This window comes from Mercenaria mercenaria, chromosome 6 (assembly GCF_021730395.1).
Source record: "Mercenaria mercenaria strain notata chromosome 6, MADL_Memer_1, whole genome shotgun sequence".
Taxonomy (NCBI): Eukaryota; Metazoa; Mollusca; class Bivalvia; order Venerida; family Veneridae; genus Mercenaria; species Mercenaria mercenaria.
In genome coordinates this window covers 42,097,758-42,121,090 of record NC_069366.1, presented here as the reverse complement: position 1 = coordinate 42,121,090, position 23,333 = coordinate 42,097,758, and the positions used below count along the sequence as shown (strand labels likewise).

At 36.4% G+C, this 23,333-nt stretch overlaps 1 protein-coding gene across 2 annotated transcripts; it reads right to left on the bottom strand.

The window, feature by feature from the left end:
- Positions 1-514: 514 nt before the first annotated feature.
- LOC123549142 (uncharacterized) lies at positions 515-22,791 on the bottom strand. 2 transcript variants are annotated; one of them, XM_045336985.2, is made up of 7 exons: positions 22,308-22,791; positions 9,653-9,795; positions 9,369-9,473; positions 5,820-6,403; positions 5,266-5,401; positions 4,774-4,946; positions 515-1,406 (listed from the first exon to the last, which is right to left on the bottom strand). In XM_045336985.2, the coding sequence occupies exons 1-7, from the start codon at positions 22,755-22,757 to the stop codon at positions 1,141-1,143; spliced, it is 1,857 nt and encodes a 618-aa protein (XP_045192920.2). In that variant the 5' UTR covers positions 22,758-22,791; the 3' UTR covers positions 515-1,140. The 2 variants fall into 2 exon arrangements, with proteins under 2 accessions (XP_045192920.2, XP_045192921.2); XM_045336986.2 differs by lacking the exon at positions 9,369-9,473.
- Between the last annotated feature and the right edge of the window lie 542 nt (positions 22,792-23,333).

The window sequence follows — 23,333 nt, the reverse complement described above, 5'->3', positions numbered from 1 at the left end:
TATTTACAGTGCAAAATTTGTACAATTTTAACATTAACTAATCTTTAAGGTAATTCATATCTATATACTTTACACATCAGACAAATTTCCAACGTAATTTATATATCTCATTGTAATAACATTATTACCGTCTTGTCTCATTTTATGCATACGATTAAACTAAAGAATGAAACAATCAAAGAATTGTAACTGTGTCCTTTAGCATAGTATATATCGTTTGATTTAACAAGAATTTCATCAAACTTTGTTGATATGACAAAAGAGACGCATTAATCACACGAAAATTGTATAAAAAAACCCAACATGTCTGTTTAAAGAGAAGACAGAAATATCGAAATTATAACGAAACTTTAAACAGACTTCAGGTTTTAGATTTAAAAATACATATTAGACGCAGTGACAAAGAGGTCAGCTACCTAGCTACCCAGTTCAATTCGCATCTAATAGATAATACAGAAAACAGATTACGAAGGAACAATTTACATTAGTTCGATTAAGTGTTGTATTTAACAAGCTTGCTGTGGACCCGCTCCATATCCCTAAAATCTGAAAAGGCTCCTACGCCAATGAGATACTGTCAATACTACTCAATGTATATACATTAATAGTATTTACCATTCATGGACGGCACAAAGTTACAATGATGAAAAAATCGTATACCTATACATGCTACATGAACATGCGGGACACAACCAACCAAATGTGTTATATAGAATTTGAATTATTTAATAAACAATAACTCTCCTTTATTATGCATTTAGTGTCTTAGCACTGTCTTCATGTCAACGACAGACTATCCAAACATTCACTATACGTGCATGAATAAATAGATGATGTTTCGTCCTCTTGGAACTGAAAGTCACCCACAAACATGTTTATAAAACGTCTTGCGTACATCATATTTCACGTTCACATAGGCACGTATATGGAAGTCACAACTGTATAATACGGAATTCATAAAATGTACTAACCCACTGTTTTGGTTTCACGTGACAAGTTTTGTCAAACAATTAAAAATGGCGTTATCAGACAATGTCTTATTCTTGGAAAACAATACCCGTGGAGTTTCCGCTGAAAGGCATACACACATTACATTGAATAGCGTTTGCAGTAGAGCCGTTATCTCGGGTACTCAATGAATCACGAATTAAACAGATATACTGTTTTTGTGCTGGAATTTGGATCTATTTCACATTTGTATTTCTGGAAACCACTGACAATGGAAACATTGTGAACGAGGCTGGTCACGTGTTTCCGGTGTCGGGTCACAGTTATCTCGCCATGCTTAGGAAAGCGGAATATGGTAAAATGCTCCTCGACTGAAAGATCGCCGCCTTGTTGTGGATGAAGTTTAGTGCTCGTCAGAGTCACGTCGACTGTCTTACTATTTCTGCCAAGATCATAGCCTGAAACACAAAATGAAATATATCTATCAACCAAAACTATACGACTACACATACTTTCCCACACTTTCAGTGTTGTAATTGACACTCGATATTTACCTACAAATTATGAATCAATTTTATTGAATAATGTATGTAGACAGAAATTCCCAGGTGTGCACAGTCTGTTTCATTATGTCTTGCATATGTTTGACTCATCCGAGATCAATCAATAAATCGTCTATGATATATTTCAAATGCATTTATGGCAATTTCTCATTCATTAAACTTTTCATTCACAAAGATACAGATCGGCCATGTATTTGTCTAATTACTCGTAAATTTTTATATGTTTTTAATGATATTAAGCTACATTATTTTGCGCCAGTTTCTTATATTATTGATTATGAACCTCTTTGATAATTGATTGTCAGTGTAAATGGCTCAAAACATACTTGACTCTGTTTGCTTGATGTCAACAGTACCTGAGCAGACAAATCTCTTTAAGATATCAATGGGCACAAGTACCGCTTCATAAAATTTAAACATTACTGGAAGGATAATCGTCTGTAAAGTAAATTACGCAAACATTTGTGGAACGTTTTCTCAAATGATTCATTTTAACATGAATGAAAATATTTAAATAGTTTCTCTAAGGACATGGTAAATCCAGGTGTGTCTCTGTTGAAACAATATACTTGACAGAAATAATTAAACCTTCTTATCACAGCTCATATTGTAAATATTAAGTCTTAAACATAATGGTACTTGAGACGAAGCCATAATTGTGTCACATACCGTTTACAAAGCAGATACCCGTGGGTGTTTTACGGCAATACAAAAACGGATTATTTGTTTTTTACTAATGTTAAAATAACAGAAGTTCCCCAGCCACATTTCCTAAAACGTTAGGAAACGGATGAAAAGAATTGTTTGAAAGCGACGAATGCCTTTGCACTACCAAGCGAAAAAAGAGAGAAACTAACAACACTTCGCCAAAAATCTATATTATTACAAAACCACCCTCCCTGACAAAGCTAAAGACTATCGCACAAACCACATTTCCTCAGTAAGAAACAATTATTATCAAACGTGACGTTTGAAGTATCCAGCTCGACAATAAATTGGCACTGATTGTTTTCGCTAGTCATGATTCATATACAAGATAGAGTCAAATACAACTAATGAGATGTTGCAACATTAATTACATGTCGAAAGTGAGTGTATCCAGGGGAAAAAATCGTACGAACAGTACAACTGGAGTATTAAATATCTTATCTATTTACAAATGAAACAAACATGCTCCCTGACCCGGGCGTGGCTCCTGGAAAATGAAATTTTGGCACGGACACAGAAACATGCTTCAGCACTATAAAGTGTAATTACGTATAATTCAACAGTGTAGAACAGATAATAGGTGAACTACTTGATTAAAATCCCTATATTTTATCTACAGTGATTTTTTCATGTTGTAGAGTCAATATTTCTCTAAAATGTTTTAAGGCTACAGAAGTGATTTTAGTGTTTATTGTTTATCTTGCTTGCTATAGTACTATCCAGACCCAAAGTCAGAGTAGCGTGCATGGGCGGAATGGTTAACACATCACACATTTTATTTTGTTCACTTTCAGTCTAAAACTTTTTACACAGACTCTTTGCTCTTTTTTTAAAAATAATGTTCTGGTACGGAATACTGTTTTGTTCATATTCTACCATCGCCCATTACTTTTAAAGCGCGATTGATGGATAGCTGAATGGGCGACGGTAGGATAGCACAATTAGGATAGCAGGATAGTGGTGATAGGGTAATATTTTGCCATCCTACTTTCTTGCCATCCTACCATAGCGTTTAAATAATTAGGCGATAGGCGATGGTAGGATATGAACAAAGCAGTGTTCCGTAATTATATGTTGATTTAAACGCCACTAACGCGGGAAGGAAAGGTCGAAAGTCGATGGTAGGATAGCGATAGTAGGGTGATAGGATAGCGATAGTAAGATGGTTGGATAGCGATAGTAAGATGGTAGGATAGCGACAGTAGGATGGTAGGATAGCGACAGTAGGATGGTAGGATAGCGACAGAAGGATGATAGGATAGCGATAGTACGAAGGTATGATAGCGACAGTAAGATGGTAGGATAGCGACAGTAGGATGGTTGAATAGTGACAGTAGGATGATAGGATAGCGATAGTAAGATGGTAGGATAGCGATAGTAAGATGGTAGGATAGCGACAGTAGGATGGTAGGATAGCGATAGTAAGATGGTATGATAGCGACAGTAAGATGGTAGGATAGCGACAGTAGGATGGTTGAATAGTGACAGTAGGATGATAGGATAGCGATAGTAAGATGGTAGAATAGCGACAGTAGGATGATAGGATAGCGATAGTAAGATGGTAGGATAGCGATAGTAGGATGGTAGGATAGCGATAGTAAGATGGTAGGATAGCGACAGTAGGGTAGCGATAGTAAGATGGTAGGAAAGCGGCAGTAAGATGATAGGATAGCGATAGTAAGATGGTAGGAAAGCGGCAGTAAGATGATAGGATAGCGATAGTAAGATGGTAGGAAAGCGGCAGTAGGATGGTAGAATAACGATAGTAAGACGGTAGGATAGCGATAGTAGGATGGTAGGATAGCGACAGTAGGGTAGCGATAGTAAGATGGTAGGAAAGCGGCAGTAAGATGATAGGATAGCGATAGTAAGATGGTAGGAAAGCGGCAGTAAGATGATAGGATAGCGATAGTAAGATGGTAGGAGCGGCAGTAGGATGGTAGGATAGCTATAGTAAGACGGTAGGATAGCGATAGTAAGATGGTAGAATAACGATAATAAGACTGTAGGATAGTGATAGTACGATCGTGGGATAGCGATAGCAGGAATGTAGGACAGCGATAGTAGGATGGTAGGATAGCGGTAGTAAGACGGTAGGATAGCGATAGTAGGATCGTAGGATAGCGATAACAGGAATGTAGGACAGCGATAGTAGGATGGCAGGATGGCGAGGGTGGTGATATGATGGTAATTTATCATCCTATCATCGCTATCTTACTATCCTATCATCGCCATCCTACTTTTCTACCATCCTACCGTCCTACTATCCTGCCATCGCGCTCTTATAATTAGTAGGATATGGATAAACAGTATTCCGTAATAAAGGTATTATAATGAACCCTTTTCTTGGTATATGTAAAAGTTTATTAGTGAATGCATAAAGAAAGCTAGTAAAAGTACGCAGGACATGCAGATATGAAGGTTTTGCATGAACATCCCTCTCCCTCATCCTCCAGACAAAAAAATAAGATTCTTGGTGAGATAACGTACTAAATATGTTAGGATCCAAATATGAAAACGAAATAAGCTATATACTATATGTAGCATGTCTTACCGCGTAGCTCTCCTCCAATAGTAATGAGGTCCGACTGGCCACCACTACATTTGTCCAGTTCTGTTGTAATACGCATCATCTTTCCTACTTGTAGGTTTGTTCGTAAAGAGCGCAGTTTTGTTACCTGAGAAACATCTCTGTAAGGATCGAGGTAAAATTTCACATCGCCTTTCCTGAACGTAGAAAATACATTGTCTTAGAAACTAATGTTATATCTAAACAGCAAGTTCATCCTTGTCAAGGCTTTAAAGAAATACCCCCAAGTTACGTTGAAGACAGAAATCAATGCTAAAAGGCTGGAAGCGTTCTTCATATTGCAATGTGTGAATGGTGGATCAATTAGAGAGACAATGTTTTCTGCCGGCAAATAAATCAAAACTTTAGCTGTTAATGTAGGTATGGGAATTAAATGCGGATCAAGTTTCCATAAACAATTAAAGACATTTTAGAAGCATTTTAATGTCAAGAAAATATCAAATTTTCTATTGTTACCCCGTGTCTTGGTTGTATAGGTCACATTCTGCGAATGTATTCCTGTCGATATGACCGTCTTCATTCAGTATCACGGTTGCTATATGAACGGAACTGTTCCTATGAACGGTGACTTCTTTGATGATTTCTTTAAATCCTGAAAAAATAATTTGTAAATTATGTATGATTAATTATGTATAAATTTCAAATACTGTGGAATCATTAATATTTTCGTGGATTTCGTGGCAGAGTCAATCCACAAAAATAATGAACAAGAAAAATCCCAATTCATTAAAGTTGAAAACCACAAATTCATGTACACATGAAATAGTCGTTTTGGCCAAAACCACGAAAATTTGTGCCCACGAAATTAACTGATTTCATAGAATATGATATAAAAATCCGTCTTTGTGCTATAGCTCAGTCTTAATATTTTGCGTTATTATGGACAATGTGACCACCCACATCAGTAAATCCCCGCTTTTCTCATAGTACAAATTTCATTTAATAGCCATTTCCAGTTGAATTTATATACTAGTAGATACAACTTAATTCAAACAAAAGTAATAACATACCTTTTCGCTTTGTATGATGCATTCTTCGGAATGAAAATTGTAGAAATTTGTTTGGCTGTTTGATAGAGAAGTCTTTGTGTATCTCAAAAACGTCTACATAATCTCCAAATGTGGTCTTCTCCCGTTTCCGTGCTTTTTCATGAAAACAATTCTTGGTGTGAGCAGTAAAATATACTTTATGGCCTGTGAGCAGAGCGTCTATAACACCTTCGTATGTCTGGAGATTCCATGTGGACTTTTCTTCTTTTCTGGTTTCCGGCGGCGATCTTACGTAACTTCTGCTGGGGTTATTTCTCTTATAACTATAGGGATCAAATCCCGCTTTCTCGATGGCATTAGTGAAAAGTGCACTGGTTTTCTCCTCCTTATTTCTGTAGCCAGATGTAGGAACATCGTTAGTGGAAATATAATGTTGTTTTCTTGGCTTTTCTCTAGGACGTTTACCTTCTGGAATTCGATTTTTATTGTCAAAATGACTGTTATGTTTGTGATGTCGCGTTCGCGCATCCTTTTGCAAAAGTGATTCTTCCTCATTCTTTTCGTGCTTTTGTTGATCTCCAAGTTCGTATCCAGTTCCTGAATATCTAAAATGTAAAAATGGAAATGATATCTAAATCTGACCGATTTTCCTTACGAGTACCCAAGTACGCAATATGTTTTTGAGCTATTAAGAAATCTTTCCATGCAAAAAGAATTTTATTAAACAATATAATCATTGTCCACTTTCAGAATGAATGTATAATTTATTCTCAATTTCTAGTTGTCGTGGACACTATATATCTTCCTCTGATGTATTTTTTTGTAGACACCAAAACTTTGTTTTGTAAAATGGTGTTTTTACATAAACGACACATATATCAAGGTACATGTTGAACGATGTTTCTGTATTAAGAAAACATCTACTGCCCGATTTATATTAAGCAGACATTAGCAAAAACAAGATGAAGCCAGGACGTATATTAATTTCATAGAGACTCATCTATAGATACTAAATCATGCGCTTTACGATAATATGATGCATGCTACAATGCTGGCGTGGTGAACTGTATATATATATATATATAGTTGTAGAACACAGATCTGAATTCGTTTTTTTTTTTTTTGCTGCTGCACGTGTTATGTATATTTATTAATTTATTTAAAAGTGTATTGTTTCTCTTGTGCTGAATCAACAACAATCATAGAAAGCAGAATGCCATTTGAGCATGTTCCCTATAATTCTCTGCTTAATCGAAGTAGAATGTCATCTGAGCACGTTCCCTATTGTACTCTGCTTAATCGAATTAGAATGCCATATGAACACGTTCCCTATCATACTCTGCTTGATCGAATTATAATGCCATATGAGCACGTTCCCTATCATACTCTGCTTAATCGAATTAGAATGCTATATGAGCACGTTCCCTATCATACTCTGCTTGATCGAATTAGAATGCCATATATGCACGTTCCCTATTATACTCTGCTTGATCGAATTAGAATGCCATATGAGCACGTTCCCTATTATACTCTGCTTGATCGAATTAGAATGCCATATGAGCACGTTCCCTATCATACTCTGCTTGATCGAATTAGAATGCTATATGAGCACGTTCCCTATCATACTCTGCTTAATCGAATTAGAATGCCATATGAGCACGTTCCCTATCATACTCTGCTTAATCGAATTAGAATGCTATATGAGCACGTTCCCTATCATACTCTGCTTGATCGAATTAGAATGCCATATATGCACGTCCTCTATTATACTCTGCTTAATCGAATAAGAATGCTATATGAACACGTTCCCTATCATACTCTGCTTGATCGAATTTGAATGCCATATGAGCACGTTCCCTATCATACTCTGCTTGATCGAATTAGAATGCCATATATGCACTTCCTTCCCTGCTTGATCGAATTAGAATGCCATATATGCACGCTCCCTATTATTCTCTGCTTGATCGAATTAGAATGCCATGTGAGCACTTTCCCTACCATACTCTGCTTGATCGAATTAGAATGCCATATGAGCACGTTCCCTATTATTCTCTGCTTGATCGAATTAGAATGCCATATGAGCACGTTCCCTATCATACTCTGCTTGATCGAATTAGAATGCCATATGAGCACGTTCCCTATCATACTCTGCTTGATCGAATTAGAATGCCATATGAGCACGTTCCCTATCATACTCTGCTTGATCGAATTAGAATGCCATATGAGCACGTTCCCTATTATACTCTGCTTGATCGAATTAGAATGCCATATGAGCACGTTCCCTATCATACTCTGCTAGATCGAATTAGAATGCCATATGAGCACGTTCCCTATTATTCTCTGCTTGATCGAATTAGAATGCCATATGAGCACGTTCCTTATTATACTTTCCATTTAGAAGTTATAATAACCAAAACTGAAAGGTAAATAAGAAATAAGAAGTTTATTGTATGGGCACCATTTGCAAGATAGCTAATATTGCAAAGGGGCGGAAGCTGCAAATCACGATGCAATTTATCTCAAGAACGCTGAGATAACAACTGTTGCACAGGGTAGTGTGTTATAATTGGGAAGTGTGTTATAGTTGGGAAGTGTGTAACAGATGGGAAGTGTGTTACAGTTTGCACGTGTGTCACAGTTGGGAAGTGTGTTATAGTCGGGAAGTGTGTTATGGTCGGGAAGTGTGTTACAGTTGGAAAGTGTGTTACAGTCGGGAAGTGTGTTATAGTCGGGAAGTGTATGGTTGGAAAGTGTGTTACAGTTGGGAAGTGTGTAATAGTTGGCTAGTGTGTTGCAGTTGGCAAGTGTGTAATAGTTGTGAAGATTGTTACAGTTGGAAAGTGTGTTACAGTTAGCAAGTGTGTTATAGTCAGGTAGTGTGTTATAGTCGGGAAGTGTGTTACAGTTGGGAAGTGTGTTATAGTTGGCTAGTGTGTCACAGTTGGCAAGTGTGTAATAGTTGGGAAGTGTGTTACAGTTGGCAAGTGTGTTACAGTTGGAAAGTGTGTTAGAGTTGGCATGTGTGATATAGTTGGCAAGTGTAATATAATTGGCAAGTGTGTACTAGTTGGGAAGTGTGTTACAGTTGGGAAGTGTGTTATTGTTGGCTAGTGTGTTACAGTTGGCAAGTGCGTAATAGTTGGGAAATGTGTTACAGTTGGCAAATCTGTTACAGTTGGAAAGTGAGTTATAGTTGGCGGGTGTGTTATAGTTGGGAAGTGTGTTGTAGTTGGGAAGTGTGTTATAGTTGGGTAAATTTATTATAGTTGGGAAGTGTGTTATAGTTAGGAAGTGTTATAGTTGGGAAGTGTGTTATAATTGGGAAGTGTGTTATAGTTAGGTAGTGTGTTATAGTTGGGAAGTGTGTTACAGTTGGGAAGAGTGTTATAGTTGGGAAGAGAGTTACATCTGGGGAGTGTGTTACAGTTGGGAAGTGTGTTACAGTTGGAAAGTATGTTATAGTTGGGAAACGTGTTATACTTGCAAAGTGTGTTGAAATTCGGAATTGCAGTTGGGACGTGTGTTATATTGGGGTGTGTTGGAGAAAGGGAAATTCCGATGCGTTCTCACCGTGAAATCCACGAATGATGAATGTTCTTAATGTTTGTTAAAACTTTCCATTCCTGATGCATGTGGAATAAAACATCTAACGCTGGGTTATAACCTCTATGATACCTTAGAAGGAATAGAAAGAGCGATGTTACGGTTGAGCAGAAGCGGAATATGAAATTCCGACAATAATACGTTTATGAATTTTTTATCACGTGTTAGTAAATTATAGGTTGGTAGTAGAAAACTGACAGATGTTTGTTTAAAAGTTGCCAGCCGAGTTTTAAACTTTGAGTGACACTTACGGATTTTCTGCAATAGTCTCTATCTTAGACATATAGATCGGCCCTTCAAGTTCAATAACCTTGGAACCGTCCACTGCATTATACCAACCCTCATCTATCTGTAAACTGTTCTGGGTGAGCGTTGTCATCACGGAAATTCGTACCTGAAATGTAATAAGTATTCATGTGTTAACGAGCACTTAAACTGGCGTGCGGTAATGGTGGTCACTGCCGCACCATGGACCAATACCATCTACCATCAAATGAGCTTATACTAATATATAATTATAAAATAGACAATTTTGCTATGTTTACGTACCGTGTAGGCTACTACTATCATTTACCATTTTAACATGCTTTATGTTCTTTAAAGCTGTCAAATAATTACAATAGCATTTCATAATATCTCATCATTATTTTCGCGCTTACATATTTTATGCCATAATAAATCATATTTTATTTGATGAAATCACTACAGTTAGAATTAAAAGGTAACATTCATGATATAGGCAGATCATCAGAAGTAGACACACCAATAATAATAGTGTGAATTGTGACATTTCCACTTATTTTTGGCATATATTTTTCATTTGCTGTTGATTAATGCTTTTGTTTTTAAATATTATGATTAATATAAGCCGTGCTGATTTGTGCAGTCATAAGATCTGTGTTTTGTTCACATTGATATTTGAATAGATTTCAGCTTACAAAAATTGAGTTGCTTCCCTTAGTTGCAGCAGACAGATGCCATGCAACAGATTGCTAAGAATAATAAATATGAACATATCTTCCGATCATATGCCGACACTTATTACACAGAAAACAACTAAATTTTCTGACTAAAGTCTTTTTTTATAAAATGTTTGTTTTCGACCATCACCTTTTCTCATGTAATTCAAAAGATGAATATACACTTTAACTTCACAGTGACTACGAAATCAGAGGTCGCGAGTTCGAGCCCCAGCTCATACAACTAAAAAATACTAGCATTGGGATAAGAGTTCTGTGTGGGGGTGCTTTACACCTGGCATGCTAAAGAGTCACCTATATGGGTTTCCGGTGGCGACTATAAATAAGCTTACATACAAACAGACAAGATGACCTAAGTGCACTTAGGGTAATTTTACGGTCTAAACCAGTACGGGAGTCATCTGGTCTAGTAATCGCATACTGAACACTTAATTTTACACTTGTGTGGCCACAGAGGTCTTATATAAATTGAAGCTAGTTTTTATTTAAATTTCATTTTGGATGTATTTTTGGCATTTTGGTAGAAAACAAAATGGAAGAAAATATTGTATTTGGTGAAAAATTCGTAATTCCAGGTCACAACAGTATAAGTTTTGATGGAACTTTGCTAGGAAAAATCTCTCGTAGAAGATACATGACCCATACTTTTCTCTACATTTTATGTCAGTTTTAGGATAATTCTTTAAAATGAGGTAAGGATTTGTTCTCGAAAACGGGTGGTCTAGCCATGTGTGGCAGCCCTGCGAAAATTGTCCATTTTATATAGAATACAATTATAGGGAATAATTACGGAATCCTGTTTAACTCATGTCGAGTGTCATCCTTTCTGTATGAGGTTGACGCACGACGCATTTATGCCGCTATGTCGTGTCGTGTTGAAGCCCCACAATTCGAGTGTCCGGCGTCGTGTCGCACTGTCGCGCGTCGTTGTGTCGACAGTCTGTTCATCTAGGTCGATACACGTCATGCAATATGATAATATGAAACGACGCGCGATACAACGCCCAACAATGTGACACGATATTCGCACACACAATACAACGGGTGACATGGCAAAAATAACGTCGCGCGTCCTGTCGTATTGTGGTGCGTGTAGTCACATTGCCGTGTGTCGTGTCGCATTGTCGTGCGTCGTGTCGTACGACATGCAATACGACGAGCGATAATACGAAACGAACGCAAGACACGATGAATGAAAATGCGACACGACGCTCGACACGCGATACGACGGGCTACAGGAATACATTAATATTGCGTATCGTGTTGCGAGTCGGGTGTCAACTTGAAACACTACGGACGACACACAGCATGAGCTAAACAGGATTTCGTAGGAAATTGTCTCGTGTACTGGCTTCGTGGTAGACGTATCTGTGAGAACTGCTTCAGAGCAGATCATTGTCTCAGTTAATTCAGTTTTTAATTTTGTTATTTTCCGGGCGCATGCCTCCCTATTGCACCGCGAGGACAGTAAAAGTCGTTCTGTATTTTTGCTTTTCACAGTAGTCCAACTTGTGACGTAATTATCACTTTCATTTCATTTCAGTCTGAGGTAACTGGAGTCGCTAGGTTAACAGTATTCGTGGAAAACTGAACCAAAAAGCAACTTCCATTGTAGGACTGCGTATGTACGGGCTTGCACATAGTCCTTTTACAACAGTCTTTTTACAATATCCTAATATTTACAATATATTTTTTTTTATAGAATTATAATGCATGGCTAAGATAACATTGAAGCGAAACTTATAATGATGATTGCAGCAAGTTTCTCTCAAGAACGTAAAAGGAACACTCAGCAAAATGCTATAATACTACAACTGTACCCCTTTTGAACGTTTGGTGAACCTGTAAGTGTTGCCCGCAATCAGAATATAAAGAAAAAACATTATGTTATCGCAAGACGTAATTTAAATATCGTCAGGCTTGTTAGATAGATAGGTTTTCGAGATACAATTCATAGATTTAACTGTTTGATGACCAGTTTACATTTGCCCAATGTCTTCTAGCCATTCATCTTTAACCCTGTGCATTTTTCATCTTGCTTAATGTGAGCAAATTTACATTAACTAAACTTTATAAAGTAGCAGGTAAATGTAGACGGAGATCTGACCGGAGATATGTACATATTTGCGGTTCAGTTAAGCCCTGTACCACTTACTAATTCAGTGACATTATGCTGGACAATAAGGGCGGCCATTGTTGGACAAAACATACAAATGAAAACTGATGAAATCAAGTTGTGCGACCGTCTATAAGCGACGCACGTTGTGACTTTAATTAAGTTGCGTGTAGAAAGCTATTATTGCTAATTTTTTCAATTAATCACTTTTCAAAATAGCTCCAGGTAGAGACTCTTGTTTTGATTGAGCCCGTATTTCTTGGGTAATGGGATTTGCGAGGTGATACAGATCTCAGATATACCCTGGTATCGCCTTCACCTGCTCAAACATTGATCTTATCTCTTTAACTCGTAAAAACAATACCTGGGTCGGCTAGTTTTCCTTGTTCAATCAGTGAAGGTAATTATGGGCACACCTGTTTCACTGCGAGTTCTCCTACTACTGTCTGATGACGAGACGTAACACCGTAATGGTAGATTAAGATAACAATTATTACGCGTACCACTTTTCTTTTCATATGGTTTCAAACAATTTCCCCTTCAGGTAAACATGAAGTTTGTAACGTTTTAAACATTTAAGTCGAGGTAAATGCACTTTGTCAACTGTATGTTTGTTAAAGCTGTTTTATGAAATGTATATACCTAAATAATTACAGCAACTGAATGAAATGCTGTTAGAACGAAATGAAATAACTAAATACCATTTAAACCAACTGAACTCAACCAATTTTGAAATTTTGAGCGCTCCGTGAGACAAATTATCATTGTAAATTTAAATACGACACTGGCACAATAAATAATATTAAAACACTATCAGTTTTATGACTGAATCTTAATTTAAATAGAAAGAACAAGTTTGCTTGACGGCGCAGGAAGGTAAAAACTCATGCTGAGCAGATATTAGTGTATTTCAAATGTCACAATTTATTATGTTTAACATTCATTCACTCTAGATTGGAGCTATCAACTACAAGTATATCATGATTGCATGTCAGTCAACTGCAATTACGACACTAAATACATTTTATATTTCAATTTAATGTAAATGTCACATCGGAAAATATCCAACAAGTAAATTTCTTTACAATTCTAAACTGTCTTGAATTTTGTTTGAAAGATTAAGGGCGAAAAACGCCCGAAATTTTCTTTGAACCATGCAAGAAGCGGCATAGAATCTTTTCTGCACATGTCTCAAATAAAGCATTTAAATCGTGCAGACTGTTGCTCAGTGCTTGCTCGATATTGCCGGACCTGGTTCCAAGGTTGTAAAACGTGCGGACTGTCTCGATATTGCCGGACCAGGTTCCAAGGTTGTAAAACGTGCAGACTGTCTCGATATTGCCGGACCGGGTTCCAAGGTTGTAAAACGTGCGGACTGTTGCCCAGTGCTTGCTCGATATTGCCGGACCAGGTTCCAAGGTTGTAAAACGTGTAGACTGTTGCTCAGTGCTTGCTCGATAATGCCGGACCAGGTTCCAAGGTTGTAAAACGTGTAGACTGTTGCCCAGTGCTTGCTCGATATTGCCGGACCGGGTTCCAAGGTTGTAAAACGTGCGGACTGTTGCTCAGTGCTTGCTCGATAATGCCGGACCGGCTTCCAAAGTTATAAAACTGAGTCTGGAGACCACTTTTAAAATGTAACCCTGTCATTGGTCAATTTCAAATCTGAGTTTATTATGTTCTGCAGTAAGAGCTTATTATCTACTACAGTTCGAGACTTTTCTCCCAATTGTTTCATGGTTTACCTGCAGTGTACCATGATACAAAACAGAAAGCGTAGGGGCCACTCTCTTCTCGAAATAACCTAATTATCGTGAATCCCTACTCTTTCTATTACTTATTCTTGAAAATATTCGAGCGCAAATTGCTTGCCTATTTCTTTCGATACGCACCATTTTACTGAATTGAATAAGTAGTAGAAAGAGCAGGGATTCATGAGAATAACCTCATTATTCGAGTGGCCCCTACGCTTTCTGTTTTGTATCATGGTCCGCCAATATGAACAACGCATTCGGCTACTAATTTTGATTGACAAGTTAACATTCCATTTTAAGCGTTGGTATTATCACGTGACAAGCGTACTCTAACTGAAATAGAGAACGGTTTCAGAAAGTTCAACATTTTCTTACAGTATTCTATATGTAGGCGGGACCTAGGACATGTTCTCTAACTTAGTTAGAGTACGGCTTATAGCCACGCCTCTTCCTCAGTTGAAGAATATTACAAATAGAAGTAATGACACTGCAGGTAAACCATGATACATTTTAGTTTTTTTTTTCTGAACATAATCATATAGTACGACAGTTAAAAAGTCTGTGTGTTCTTGATAATACAAATCCACCGGAACACAAATTATCATATTAAATTACCTATTGCGTATGCATCTGTCAAATTAAATTGGTTTGAAGTTTTCGAAAATCATTTAAATCAGGTATCGTTTGTATCGGGGTCAGCCGAGAGCCTCGTCTCTTTTAGATTTGCACAAATTTTATTATTTTGGGTCGTTCAAATGGCATGCGAATCATTTAAGATTTGAGATTAATTGCAAGGAAATGAAATTTGCACACACTGCAACCCTTTCACCACCTGTTTTTTATTGTTGATTTTTTGCAGCATATTTTACGCTTTTGTAAGTTTATTGTCATTCATTAAACACAAACAGTAAATAGATGTAAATCTATACTTAAAGTGGATCTATCGTACCGTTTTATATAAAGTAAATCACATTTTTCAACCCCATGGCGTCTTCTTTAAAATGTAATATAAATGTCGATGGTAATAAAACGGTATTGTAGACCTCCAGGCTTCTCATTCGTTGAATATTTTTGTTTGTGTGTAAATCTCGGTTCGCAGCCCAAACAATTGGTTCAATAAATAAAACGTAAGTCCGGGACTCAACATCTAAGAGACACTGAAGACCAAGGTCTTGTTTTTATTGAAACTGTTTTACCTTTCTTCAAGACCACACGCGAACAACTGTTCACATCCAGGGGTAGATTATTTTCCTTCAATAAATTTACCAATGTGAAGATTTTACTTTTTACACCGCGAAGAAGTACTCAGTACGTATCAGATGGCACTAATTATACCACTTTACATTACCTTTGCAAAACTAGCACGAAAACTGTCTTATAGATCTACAAGATCAGCTCTCATTAATACATTTATTTCATTAAAGATAAACAAACACTAAATGCCAAAATGACACCAAAAATGGTATTAAGATAGTTCTAAACCTTCCCCTTCCCCTGCGTTCAACCTAACAACCCTCGTAGGAATTTCTACTTCAGGACTATTGGAAACAATCACAACATTTTGGTACAATTTTCATCATGAAATAAAATCAATCATGCAAGGTCAGCAAGGTTTAAGAACACAATTGAACACATACTTTATTCGTTTCAGAAGGTTTTAAAATTTAAATACATTAAAACTATTATGGTCTGGAAAAATTGCTACAGCAGCCCTCGGAAGTTTGAATTAAAAGGGTAAGCTATTAGTATGTGTATGCTTATTAGCCTATTGTCAGCTTTCTGAGATAGCTCACCTGATGTGAAAATTAGATGAATTAGGAATAGATATATGGTGGCTGATTTGTGCCATTTCGTCATTTCGTTCTGTCGCAGCGACAGAACGCCAAACACTGTTATGGCGCCCCGCCAGGTGTCGCCCCACCGAACGTCGCCCCGCCGAATGTCGCCTCGACAAATGTCGCCCCGCCGAATGCCGCCTCGCCAAGCATCGACCCTCCGAACGTCGTCTTTTCGCCTTCCGGAATGACATGATATTAGTAATATTAATCAAGTTTCAGACAAAAATCAGTAAGGTTTTAATAGTTATGATATATTTTTAGTTCCCAATGAAGTGTTACCAGAGGAAATTGCACACTCTTACCACCGACTTATCCACCCCTTCTCCCCATCCTACCCCATCCCTCGGCTTCAGTTCAACAGTGCATTCATCAGTAACTCGATGTGTAACTTTAAAATTGCAAGACGTTTTTCAGTAAATATAGATAGAGGGCAATATGCGTGCGTCTGTGCGTCCGTCCGTCCGCTCGCCTGCCAGACCGTCCGTCTAATTCATGTCAAAAATATAACTTTGTCGTGCATTGTGAAAATACTTTATGCCTGTCTCAGTGAGATAGGTCGTCGCGAGTAAACACCAGGCCCCAATTTCACGAAAAAACTTAAGTAATTACTTAGTTAAGTCTGTTATTTTAAAATCATGTTATTACTAAAGTAATTGTTATTTAAATTTGATTTTTATTTATAGAAATGTATTTATAGCTAAAATACATTATGGTTAGTAGTATTTGTCTGCAGGACTTATTTCTGTCATGCAGATACCGGTATGATATTTCTCTTTAAGCATAATATTGCATTTGCTTAAGTATATTTCTTATTTTCATACTTCATTTTCTTTAAAATTCAGAATTATTGTGTTTTGATCTATGAAATAGACATATATGGTTCAGTTATGGATGAGAAAGTCAACATTGAAGACGCATAAAGGACAAAACAACATTTGAAGTAACAGACTTAGCTAAGCTTAAGTTTTTTTTGTGAAATTGGGGCCAGATCCCTATTTGAAAGGTCAATGTCACTCTTTGCTGAATGGTTGGGCAAGGCTCATGTCAGATCAGTTCCTTTTGTAGAGTACACTCGTAGAGAATTTATTTTTTTATTTCCTGTTGTGGCTGATTTGTGCCATTGTCCTCTATATACTTATAAGTATTAAAATCTTACTTTTATCTTTTATCACAAATTTGATTAATACTATAAGGATCTTACATGCCTGTCTGTGTAAGATGGGCTTTTCCTTATCCGAGGGACAGTGTGGAATGGAAAACCGAGTGTTAGCGAAGTTTTTTATCCAAGCTGTTCCGAGGGTTGGGAATATCATGTCTCCCTTATCGGTGAAGACATATTTCGATATCACACTGCAAACAAATAAATATCCTCTATGTCATCTCGAAGGCGAAAACACGTCGTTTAGCGGGGCGACGTTCGGCGGGGCAACGTTCCTCGTGGAGACATTAGGCGGGGCAACGTTCGTCAGGGCGACGTTGGCCGGGGCAACGTTGGGAGGTGCGCCATACCGACGTTCGGCGGGTCGATGCTTGGCGGGGCGACGTTACATTCGGCGGGACAACGTTTGGCGAGGCGACGCTCGGCGGGACTCATAACGACGTTTGTCGTTTTGTCTCTTCGACAGAACGAAATAACGAGAATTTTGTTTTAATTTTCTTAACTCCCGAAAAGTGTACCAAATTACTGAAAATTTAGACTATAATGAAAGTGTTTAGAAATAAATCCCAAAATAAAATTCACAAAGTTTTTTGTTTGATGACAAACCACCTTGTTGAACGTCGGAAAAGACGAGCGTTAGCCAATCAAAACTGTTAAAATAACAGCGAACATAATGATAAAAACTGTCAGAAAACATTGTGATTGAAAATAAACTCGCGGAATCGTGTCTACATCGGATTTTAACTTTATTGTTCGGCCATCTCCAGGTTAGATTTTTTGGTGAGAAGAAATTGTGTAAATTTTTATTTCATTTTAAGAGGGAAAACCGCGCTGTAATTTATAGACGATCGTTATGTTTCTGTTTTATGACTAAGTTGGATGTTAATAAAATGATACCTGATAAAGCATTAAAGTTACATGTGTGTAATCCAAGTTGGATTGAAATAAGATCAGATCTTGTATTTTGGGCCAACTCATTGTCTACTATGAAAATCAATATAAATTCAGTTTAATTTTTTTTTCTTTACTCAAAACTACAGTTTACGCTACTCAAAACTTACAGTTTACGCAAAGCGATCAGGTCACGTGAATCAGGTGTGGTCGAAACTTTTCTCCCTTCGTCCCGTCTTATACTTTTATAAAGTCTTGCAGATGAATATTGTTGGTTTTCTTTTGGTTATCTGAATATTTGTTCACTTTTAAATCTAACCTGTATTATTTCGCTGTTATTTCAGAAAATATCATTTTTTTATAAGTTATAAGAAACATTTCTTCATTATTCTCTATAATAATGCATTGAAATAGTACAATACACTAATTGCATACTTCAAATTATCACGTTTGGACATTAATGTGTTTTTAAAGTCAAATTTCATACTGCTAGATATATAAATAGATATATTAAAACCTTTTTATGGACCATTTTAAGATAATATAAGTTGTCAAATTAGAACTTTATATAACACCATTATGTAATAATAAATATCCCGACCATCACTGGGTCTGTTTGAATACAAAATTTATAATTTCTTTTATCACAAAATGATCAAAGCAAAGATGTTTGTTTGCGTATTAAAAATGTATATATTACGTAAAACCGGTAATATAATATGTCCCTTATTCAAACGTAAAGACGACACTCGTATTTTTTCTGTAATCCTCATTGTCTTCAGGCGAAGACATACTTGACGTGGACAATACTGATACCTAGGATTTTAGAGTAATAGATGGGTAGAAGATGTAAGGGTGTGGTTCGAGACGCCCGTGCTTCTTAGCGATATCAGTATTTCTATTTAATTCATCATTACACTGCGTACTTTTTGTCGATCAATGGAGGAAAGTTTTCTAAATTAATAACTGGAAGAACTTGGACCTGACCTATTTTCTCCCTCGTCACTGTTTCTGTTTACTAGCAGGCAAGTTTATGTCGCTAATAAATAATAAATAAAGCGACACTTGTTATTTTATTGTCAATATCCATTGTCTAATTCAAGATTTAGCGCCGGGTGAGTATTGCATCAAAGACTCGCAAACAGATTTCGTTTAAAATAGTAAAAGCAATCAATTTATATGTACAGATAAGAGAAAAGTGTGGATTATACCCCATTAATCAAAGATGCTACAAAGTCATTGCTTCCAGTCTTACAAATCAAGTACACAGTTTCTTGAAAATGTATTGTAAGTGAAAGTGAAAATTTTTTTAAATACTACCACACATAAAAGAAGGACTGAAGAAGTCGAATAAAAACTATATACCTAAACCCTTTGTGTGAATCGAGTGCGGTAGGTCCTTGGTTCGTTCCCTGGCGGCGTCATACCAAAGACGCGAGAAATGGTACTAATAGTAGTTTTCTCGCTTGGTTAGCACTGTAGGACTGGTCAGCCCGGTGTCAGTATAATGTGACTGGGTGGGGTATCGTGTCACGCAACTACGGATATTCCTATGAGGTACAGTGAGGTAGCACTATAAAAATGGGCAATGAGCTTACTGCTAAAAAAATGTCGAAAAGTCGCTAAACCCGAACTTTTTGTGCAGCTGTTATAGACTATTATGTTGGTCGCATTTTCTTTCATTATAAACAAAGGAATCAAAGTATTGTTCACCGGAGTAGGCCAAAGTCAGGCATGTCAGGAAAAAGTCGCTGTGTGTCGTTTGTTCCCTGAATTAAATGATGACACCGTCAGAAAGTTTTGAAACACTAAATTGCAATTAACATCACAAAATGCAATTAACATAATAACATCATAACAGAAATAGTTTATAATGTATTTTAGAGGCTGAAAGCAGTTCGATAAAAACGAAAAATACAAAATATAAATAAACCTTCCATTGGCAAACTCCATGGTTTTAAAGATTCGTATACAACCACTCATGCACGAGTACTATATTCGTCTCAAGTAAGACATCCCGTCGAAATTTATTAGTAGTGAGTAATACTTAAATGATAAAGTATAAAACAGATTGCCCCCAGTATTCCTAATCTCAAAATTATTTTGTGCACGAAAGAACAATGCAAGAGAATGAACGATTAAACAAATTAGAATAAAAGATCAAAAGGGGCTGAACATTCGATCAACATTGTGTTACAATATATGACTATAATCTATATCCATCTATAACACATTAAGCTAGAAGTATGTAACTGTATCAGACTGATCAACTTCATGTCGGCAAACACGTGTTCCTTCTTTGTAACAAATTAAATAATTCAAATTATTCATATGCATGTCAGCGTATTCTGGGATTTTATGAAGAGCATCGTATATTTCAAAACTTAATTTACATATGAACTATATTACGGATGTGGTAATAAGCCTGTGTATATTGTCCTAGATAAATGTTATATTAAGGTTTATGGACACCACTAGGTCATAATTTGCAAGTATTTCACATGTTTAATGTTTTTTTCTTGATAGAAAATTGAAAACCTTCAGCAAATGAAATAATTATTGTGCAATAAACCTAAACCTGCTAGATCTAGACACATGTTGTCATGGTGATGTGTATCAGTTATATAGCTTTATCTTTTACACTGATGACTTGATCAATTAATTAAACTTCCTAATGGCGTTTACAGGTTAATATTAAATTCAATTCGATGCGAATGCAAGTTTCAAGCTACCCGTGAGATGGGACAGTGATAACGGAAACGCACAAGACCCCGGACAGTGCATGACAATATCAAAGAAAAATATATCTGAAGATTTCACTTCAGGTATGAAAGGCTTAGGATTCGGTCAAATCATTTGATGCACCAGTATATTATCATGCACTTAATATGATTTTTATGTGTGATCCGACAGAGCAAGCGTTGATGATACTACATTTTATGTACTACCCGTCATTTGCTATTTTGCCATTATTTAAAAAATAATGGAAGTACTTTCCTGACATTTAGCGTATTCTTAGAACAATAAAATATTTTTAAGATAAGAACATTTCAAGAAAATCAAACAATGACATCATAAAAATTTATTTATTTTACGACTGCAATCCATTTTTTTTTGAAAAGTCATAAAATTTACAAACAATGAGGGAATAAAGTGACAAAAAAGCAAAATAACTTCGTTTTCGTGCCCTATAAAAAAGATATTTAAAACCATTTTGTAGCAATACAATTAAAATCTACTCCCTGTATCATCCGTTTTTTGTGTATTTTCAGCATTTATGTGTATTTTTGTGTTTACGTTTTTGCTAAAATGATTAAAATAATATTTTTGCGTGATATCATATTTTTGAATTTTAATATATTGTTAACAATATGTTGGCCAAAATGTATGCTCAATTTAAAAATGTACGTTCAGTATTTTTATTTACGTTATTGGCAAAATAGCAAATGGCGGGTTAGCCGATTTATGTAGAGGTACGTCTAATATAGTCCGTATCCACAATTCGCTACAGCACTGCCACAGATACATTGTACTACTTTTTGCTGAGTAAGGTGTTGAATTACAGCATGCATATGACATTTTATCTTTTTGTCTATAATTTACGAAGTTAGAACGGCTGTGAGAGAAATCAGCGAGTAAAATATTAAAAATTCATCAGTTCAATATTGTTGATTGTGCCAATTCAGGTCGTGTTATTTAATGAAAATACCGACACTTCATATCACACATTCATTCTGTAACACTGGGGAAAACATGCTTACATACAAAACGTATGTTTTAAAAGAATGTGTAAATTAAAAAAAAATATTTCCTTTCTGACATGTATCATGAATATGAATAGTTACAGTTTCCGTCAAATTCTTACTTTCAAGTATTGAAGCATTTAGAAATATGCATTCTGGTTTTATTTTATTGTTATTACTATATTGTTTTTTAATATATTCGACTGTTTGTCTGATCGTTGTTTGGTCATCATATATGACTCGAATCTCGCCAAATATCTTGTTTAAGAAGCTGGTAACTGATAGTTGCGCAAGCATGCTGAATGCACCTGCTAGAAAAATGATTCTACCCGCTTGCCTGTGCTCGCACCTGCAGTGGAGAGGTGCCAGCCTAATACTCTACCACGGAAACTCGTCTCCCTGTCAAAACTTTATAAATATATTACCTGTTTTCCATCCACCACGGCCAGACACTGTCTTGACGTTGTTCCGACAAACGTTTCACCGAGTCGACGCCAAAACATATCACATTCACTTCGCGTTGAAACGTCTCTAGCATTTAAATATTTTACTGACCTCGGATTTTTGCTAATTTTTTCTACTAAAGATTTGTCTATAAAACTGTATACTTTTAATTTTATGGAGCGTGTCCGTTCGTCCTTTGAAAAACTATACAGCCATTGTCTATGAGGTCTTTGTTTACCATATAACGTTTGTTCTACGTACACGTTAAAACATTCCGGTAGAAACGTCACTTCTACCGGACGATATACCGCTGTGAGAGGTATAGTGGTTAAGGCCTCTGCCGGCGTCTCCTGTGAACTCAGTGGTCGCTCAAAGCTGTGTCGGAAATGCTTTGAATGTCTCCCATTGTTACTATAATAGCCAGGTAGCATTTCTGATAAATATTTCAAGTCTGCAGTTAAATCAATAGCTTTGTTTTTACTAAAAATTTGTATTTGACCATACTAATATATTGGTGAAAATTAATATCTACACATTCGTATCCTTTATGATGAAACAAAAATATTAATCTGAATGAGAAGTCTTTTGATTTATGTCAGGTAAGCACCATAAATTCTCCAAGGATATTTAGTCACAGACAAGTACAAGTAGTATATATAAGCTGCATAAGGCAATATTTCTAAATCATAGTTGTGTATCATTGACGTTATATATCTCTGACATTACATATCTCAGACGTTATATAATAATCCGACATTATTTATCTCTGACGTTATATATCTCCGATGTAATGTATCTTCGACGCTATGTTTTTTCGACATAATTATGTCCTGTCAGCGCTGTTACTATAGTCTGTCCCACCTAATTTTGGACCTCAACTTTGGGCTGATATGAAGAAATGAAACGGGATCAAAGAACATAAAACATGTTTTTGTGAATAAAAAAAAAAGTCACCCTTGAGAATTTCAAGGATTTTTTAAACAATCGTCTGGTTTTCCCGTGCAACT